Source organism: Sorghum bicolor, chromosome 7 (genome assembly GCF_000003195.3).
Source record: "Sorghum bicolor cultivar BTx623 chromosome 7, Sorghum_bicolor_NCBIv3, whole genome shotgun sequence".
In the NCBI taxonomy this organism is placed as follows: Eukaryota; Viridiplantae; Streptophyta; class Magnoliopsida; order Poales; family Poaceae; genus Sorghum; species Sorghum bicolor.
In genome coordinates this window covers 59452430-59459841 of record NC_012876.2, presented here as the reverse complement: position 1 = coordinate 59459841, position 7412 = coordinate 59452430, and the positions used below count along the sequence as shown (strand labels likewise).

General features: G+C 50.6%; 1 protein-coding gene across 1 annotated transcript; it reads left to right on the top strand.

Moving 5' to 3' along the window:
- LOC8056910 (mitochondrial uncoupling protein 5) lies at positions 292 to 2114 on the top strand. Its single transcript, XM_002445603.2, has one exon. The coding sequence runs from the start codon at positions 853 to 855 to the stop codon at positions 1840 to 1842; it is 990 nt and encodes a 329-aa protein (XP_002445648.1). The 5' UTR covers positions 292 to 852; the 3' UTR covers positions 1843 to 2114.

The following is a 7412-nucleotide window of genomic DNA, read 5'->3' as shown; positions in this document are numbered from 1 at the left end:
AAGGCCCCCAACGGACGGTCCAGATCTGGGCCCAGCCTCTCACGGACGGCCGCCCCGCGTTCCAGCCTTCCAGGCTTCCAGCTGCGCGCCCGCCCTCCTATATGCTCGCGCCGCCGCACGACGTGCGGAAGCCGTAGGCAGTCGGCGGCGGTCGCCACCCAACCCCCACCGACGCGGTCGCGGGCACGGCCAGCCGTCACCCTCCCTTCCCCCAACACCGCGTCGAGGCGAAGCGACCCTAGAAAGCTCTCCCAGTCCCAGGTCGGGCGGGCGGCCAGGTCGCCTTCCTCCGCCACCCCACCACCCACCAGTACCACCCTCCGCCCGCGCCACGACCACGACGAATCTGCCTTCCCCAGTCCGACCGCGAGCGCCAAAGCCCAACCGCGACGCCTTCCCGCCCCGGGTCGTCTCCTTCCTTGGCCCTTCCCGCCCCGCGCGCCACCACCCCTGGTTGCCAACCCACCCAGCTATAAATAGCGTCCCCTCCCCGCCGCCTCCTTCCCCACACCATCCGACGCCGAGGAGGAGGAAGAAGAAGAAGCAGCAGGAAAGCACGAGCAGCATATGTCACAGAGGGCCAGCGTCCCACACTCCTCCTGCATAGCCTTCGCGCTCCATTCCCATCTCCTGGTCTCCAGTGAGATGTGCCCCAGCTCCTCTTGGCAGCAATAGCTTAGCTATTCTCTCCCTTCCTTTTCTCTCTTCTTCCCCCAATTTGGTTTCAAGCCTCGAGCTAATAAGCTTCGAGCTTCCGTTTTTAGATTTCTTCCTTTGCTCTCCTCCGATCCAATCGTCTATCCCTGACTCCTCCTGACAAAAAAGAGAGGAAACCGAGGCGACAAGCAAGCAATGGGTGTCAAGGGATTCGTCGAGGGCGGCATCGCCTCCATCGTGGCCGGCTGCTCCACCCACCCGCTGGACCTCATCAAGGTCCGCATGCAGCTGCAGGGTGAAGCCGCCGCGGCGCCGCAGCCAGCGCTGCGCCCGGCGCTCGCCTTCCACGCCGGTGGCCACGCCGTCACGCTCCCGCACCACGACATCCCGGTGCCGCCGCCGAGGAAGCCCGGGCCGCTGACCGTGGGCGCGCAGATCCTGCGGTCGGAGGGCGCGCGGGGCCTCTTCTCCGGTGTCTCCGCCACCATGCTGCGCCAGACGCTCTACTCCACCACGCGGATGGGTCTCTACGACATCCTCAAGACCAAGTGGACACCCCCGCCGGACAACAACGGCAACGGCGGGGTCCTCCCGCTGCACCGCAAGATCGCGGCGGGGCTGGTGGCGGGCGGGGTCGGCGCGGCCGTGGGCAACCCGGCCGACGTGGCCATGGTGCGGATGCAGGCGGACGGGCGCCTCCCCCTCGCGGAGCGCCGGAACTACGCGGGCGTCGGGGACGCCATCGCGCGGATGACGCGCGACGAGGGCGTCCGCAGCCTGTGGCGCGGGTCGTCGCTCACGGTGAACCGCGCCATGATCGTCACGGCGTCGCAGCTCGCCACGTACGACCAGGCCAAGGAGGCCATCCTGGCGCGCCGGGGACCGGGAGCCGACGGCCTCGCCACGCACGTCGCCGCCAGCTTCACCGCGGGCATCGTGGCCGCCGCCGCGTCCAACCCCGTGGATGTGGTCAAGACGAGGATGATGAACATGAAGGTGGCGCCCGGCGCGCCCCCGCCGTACGCCGGCGCCGTCGACTGCGCGCTCAAGACGGTGAGGTCGGAAGGGCCCATGGCGCTGTACAAGGGGTTCATCCCCACCGTGATGCGCCAGGGACCTTTCACCGTCGTGCTCTTCGTCACGCTCGAGCAGGTGCGCAAGGTCTTCAAGGGCGTCGACTTCTGAGGACCGGCGCCGACGAAGATGATGATGATGACGACAACCGCCGCCGCCGCCGCCGCTATGCTACCCGTTCGTCACCGCGTTCGCTGCTACGAATAACCTGCTGCTGCTACCTAGAGGCGGCGACTATTATGCCTTCGCTTGCATTGCATCCCGTGTTAGCCTTGTGTTCCTCTCTTGATGCATCCTGTTGTATCTGGATGGATTTGACCAAATGCAAAATTGCCAAGATTTTAAATTATTGAAATTGAAATTGCTACTGCAATGTCTCACAACTCAAAATTGCCAACATTTTTATTGAAATTGCTGCTGCATGTCTCACAACTCTCTCGGCAAGCTCCAAAGATGTTGGAGCTGGAACGAGCTGTGATGAATAGACAATTACACATTGCTCCACAGTTTTCGTCGGTTTATTTGTGTTTTCACCATCACGAGTGTTCTGAGAACAGTTTTTTTTTAAAAGAAAATTGTTGGATTGGATTTGACGGCCATGAACGCACCCTCCCCTCCCCCGGTTCCGCCTGCTCGATGCTGCTAGCTGGGGCCATCACACACAAGATCCCGCGGAGCCAACGGCAAGGCGGAAACGTGTCGCTCGATCTGAAAAAAAAAATGATAGTACATCTGGTACACGCACGACAGTCGACAGGGACGTCCATTGCATGTTCCTGGGCCAGGGCCTTTTGTGCCTTTGTGCTAGTAGCACTACGTTCTTTTCTTGACACTGGAAGATTCAAATGAAGATCTGCCTAAAAATCGTGCAAGTTCACACGCAAAAGAAGAAACGTTCTCTCGGCGTCTGACAATGCATGATGCCGATGCAAATGGGGGTGTCAGTGTCACCACGACATTAGAGACCAATAGCAAATTAGCAACGGTAGTGCGGCTCTGACGGTGGCCTCTTTTCGCTATCTACGCCTTGTTTAGTTCTCAAAAAATTTTGCAAAATTTTTTAGATTCCCCACCACGTCGAATCTTTAGACGTATGCATAAAGTATTAAATATAGATAAAAAATAAAAACTAATTGCACAGTTTGGTCGAAATTGACGAGACGAATTTTTTGACCATAGTTAGTCCATGATTAGACAATATTTATCAAATACAAACGAAATTACTTCAGTGTCGATTTTCTAAAATTTTTTGGAACTAAACAAGGCCTTAGTTACCTGACCAAGAGCACAATTAACCAATGATGCTCTTGAAAATTGGTTGCCAACTTTGCCCGCAACCGCAACAGCAGCAGAGCTGCAGGAGCGAAGGACACCACCACGACGTAAAGGTCACCGCTGCCCAGGTCCTAGTTTTCTTGGAGCTGGACATGGCCAATTTCCAGCTAGATGTTTCTACTTCAGGGCCTTGTTTAGTTCCAAAATTTTTTGCAAAATCGACACTGTAGCTTTTTTGTTTGTATTTGACAAATATTATCCAATCATAGACTAACTAAGTTCAAAAGATTCGTCTCGTTCATTTCGACCAAACTGTACAATTAGTTTTTATTTTTATCTATATTTAATACTTCATGCATGTGTCTAAAGATACGATGTGACGTGGAATCTGAAAAATTTTGCAAAATTTTTTGGAAACTAAACAAGGCCCAGATTTCAAACTAAAATTTCATCCAAAAAGGAGACGTCAAACTAGATGTTTCTTGTCAGTCAAGACGTTACAATCTCCATCAATTCAAGTAAAAGTTGAGCGTTTTAACTTCAACACAAGTTCTTTACTTTTAAGCATAACCGTTGGTATCAACTGTAGCTCTGTAAGTCAGGCAGTCAGCAATGTAAAATCAACAGATCTTGAAAAAACATGCCTGTCGTTCATGCGCTTACACAGTCAGCTCGTGTGGTTCTCCCATATCCTGCTCCTGCGGGCAGACAAGGGCGATGCTGAACAGCGCGAATCATATGCCCGTGGATATAGTGGTGGCAAAGCAAATTCGACTGAATTGCAGTTCTGGAACAGGTAACAAGAACAGGAATTTCAGCCACGACTGGCACTGAACGATTGTAGGAAAGAAACAAAGTGTCAACTTGCTAATGATTAATCATATCACTTTAGCAAGTGGGCACACTGTTCATCGTATCACATTACTTCTGTGGCGTGTTATTTTGAGCTATGGAAAGTTGTCCCGAAAATTTCCATTTGCAGAGCTAAAATATCTGAGTATTCAGCGGCAGCGGCAGCCAATGAAAATGCTGGCAAGACCCTCATTGGAGACAGACACTTATATTAAGGGCATGAGGTCCACTAATACAGGAATCGGATCCATTATCAAAGGGACTCTCGTGTATATAAGAATAAAGCTAACACACATACCAAATATCGGGCAGAGTCTCAGTAAGATGGTGCATCAAAAATGAATAGATGACTGACCAGGAACATACAATTAGGCATATGTATCTAATACCTGCAAGAGCAAGACCACCATTAGTGCAATGACGAATTGATGCCAAGAACATGGGTTTACCGTTTACGTATACATGATATATCTAAAAGGAGAGAGCCGAAGACATTACCAAGATTTCGAGCATATTTTACCTGTGAGGATTTCCCAGAATACACCATCGTGGAAAAGGGGTATGCTCCATCTGCCAACTGAGTAAGAACAGGAATATCAAAAGAAGTAAATAGGCGGATCTTCAGTTGAGAAACTTAAAAGGCCAAAAATAGAGTTCAGGGCATATGCCCATCTTGCCATTTTGATAAAACGATAGGAGCCTCCCAGGAGACACATATACCAGAAAGATTGATCGGCTGTGCCAAGTCCCTACCAACTCTTAACAAAATTGTTGTAAGCCTTTCGTTTAAAAAAAATGTTGTGAGCCAATATAAGGTCATCGACTGGCTCCAGATATCCACGTTACAATCAGAATAGCATGACGCTGAACCCCCAAACTGATAAGAAGGTTAATAAACACAGTAAGTTACACAGCTATGTTTCCAGAAACACAAAAGCTTGTAGGCTTTACAATAAATGGAGAAATCAGTGCACCCCTAACATTGTCCATTAGATACTTTTAGTGAGCAAACCCAAAAGGTACAAAATGCGGAGATCATTAGAGACCCAGCCTAGGAGGAACTAAGCAGTTTTTCATTAATCTATATGTATATATCTATATTGTTTTATAAAAGCAAACAACCACTAACTTTTCAATCTGTGCATGCAAGTTATATCCATGTGTCACCTCCCACTAAGTGCCACATCATCTCCAACTAAGTGCCACACCATCTTCCACTAAAGTACAATTATTATTTTCAATATATCGACATACAAGGCATATCCACATCATACTAATGTTCGGCAATCACATTCTCCTATAATTTGGTCGAATATTCTATTAGCATTTTATCAACATACAAGGTAAATCATGTTATACTGTTTGTTTGACCGTCACATACTCACATCCTCCTACAATTTATTAGATTATGTCATTAGCTTACCTAGTTCGTCTATCTCATACATACAATGATGAAACATCTTTATTTATAAGAAAGTCTTGCTGCAACGCACAGGGTAGTGTTGGCAATGGGTAAATCCCCATCGGGTATGAACTCCCCAGACCCATCCCCGTGGCAACAATATGACACCACGAGTATCCCCATATACAGTGATGGGTGGGGGAATTTCCCCAGACCCATACCTGGGTGGGTAAATTAGACCCAGCGGGTCACCCATACCCGCCAAACATCAACAATTCACAAGCACCAGTCACGTAGTAGCAATTCACAAGCATCGTCACATAGCCATTCACAAGCATCGTCACATAGCCACCTCACCATATACCTAGCAAATAGCAACATAATAATTTCTGCTGCAACCACTAGTCAGAACACCATAATAGTTCATTGTCCATACAAATCACGTAGTAGAGAGTAGTACTTTGCTAGCACTACATAGGGTTTCAATGTATGGGCTGCCTGTGGACTGGTGGCTGGTGGGCTTCTTTAGTTTTAGGCTGGGTATTTTTCACCCAGGGTAAATGGGTATGGGGACTACTAGAACGTCCCCATACCCGCGTACCCAATGGGTGAAGGGTTTGCTCCGTTTGTGTACCCATGGGTACTGGTTTCACTCCATATTGATACCCTAATAGAGTAAATACCCATCGGGTCGCGGGTCGTGGGCCCCCATTGACATCTTTAGCACAAGGTATTCTTCTAGTTCAGAAGAAGAAAGGCACCCAAACTCGATCACAAAGAGGACTCAAGCTTAGATAGTTGGGATCCACATGCACACTTTCCATCCCAACGGATGAGCTAGGCTCACTTACTTAGAGATCATTACCGAGATTTATCAACCAAGTACACATGTCAACACACTAATCACCTGATAAACTTTTCGTGTTTGTCCAATGCACCCAGCTGCTTAGCATGCAATCTTTCTTGTGAAGTTGCATGGATTCAACCAAAAGGGATACAGTTCAGACAATGTCATTGTTACTTGGACAACAGGCTTAACCTGCAACATATGCAGCCACAGGGTTTAAGAAAATAAGAAGTCTACACCACTGACATCCAATGTTTAACACAAAGAAAAAGAAACCACCAGTTCTCTTTTAACAAAAAGAACAGTCATGTTTTAATTATATATCTTCAACAGAAACATAGGTGAAAAGTGAAGCAGATTACAAGAAAGAATTGCAGATGGATCAGAAAGTTCCATGAGAACACTGAACACAGAAGTTCTTTTCAGGTTTCGAGTGAACCAGAAATCTTTAATTGACAGACTTGTAAGATCATCTGGTGGGCTGAATTGAGCAGTTCTCTGTTGATCTATTGGACTTGGCCCACTTGTGTTTTTACAGCTTGCCACTAGGACAGGTTCCATGAGTACAGTCTGTTGGCCTATTTGACTTGGCCGGCCCAGTTTCTCAGCTTACCACGAGGACAAATTGCATTGACATTGCCCAGCCAACATATTAGGTTGCAACATCTCTATAAACGAATCCTGCACCAAAAGCGGGCACCCGATAGTGCCACGTCACCTGCTAACTCGCCTGCCATTCGATCGACCCGTCACCTAATAATGACCGTCCGATGCTGATCTGATCGGGCCTCTCACCCATCAACCCAAGAACCCGATCCTGCCGATACCGCCGCCATCCGCATCCCCGCGCTGCGCCGCCTCCGCCGCCGCCAGTCCCGTCCGTGCCGAGCGCCATCCCCGTCCCAAGCCACGCCGCCGAGCACCGCCTCGGTGGGGGGGCCGACATCCTTTTCTCGCAGGCCTAGACCGGGCCGCGCCTCCGCCATGGCCACCACTGCCACCCCGCCGAGCGCCGCCCCCGTCCCATCTACTGCCCCGGCCGCGCTGCCGATCATCACGCCGCCCCCGCCGAGGCCACGCTCGTTGCAAGAGGCGCCACAACGCCCTCGGCCCCTCCCAGTCCGGAGAACAGTTTCCAGCCGAGCGCCGCCTCCGCACCCGCCGAGGCATCTTCCATGGTGGGGAGCACGATCAGGTGGGAGGAAAGCCTGGCGGCAACGAATCTAGTGGGATCAGATCGGTGCTATAATTCCTCAATAAGGACCGGCTCCTCAAGCGTTGCACCCCGCGTCCTGGCCGCCGTCG

Excerpts from the sequence above, each read along its gene's own strand:
- LOC8056910 (XM_002445603.2), top strand. The coding sequence starts at position 853 with ATGGGTGTCAAGGGATTCGTCGAGGGCGGCATCGCCTCCATCGTGGCC.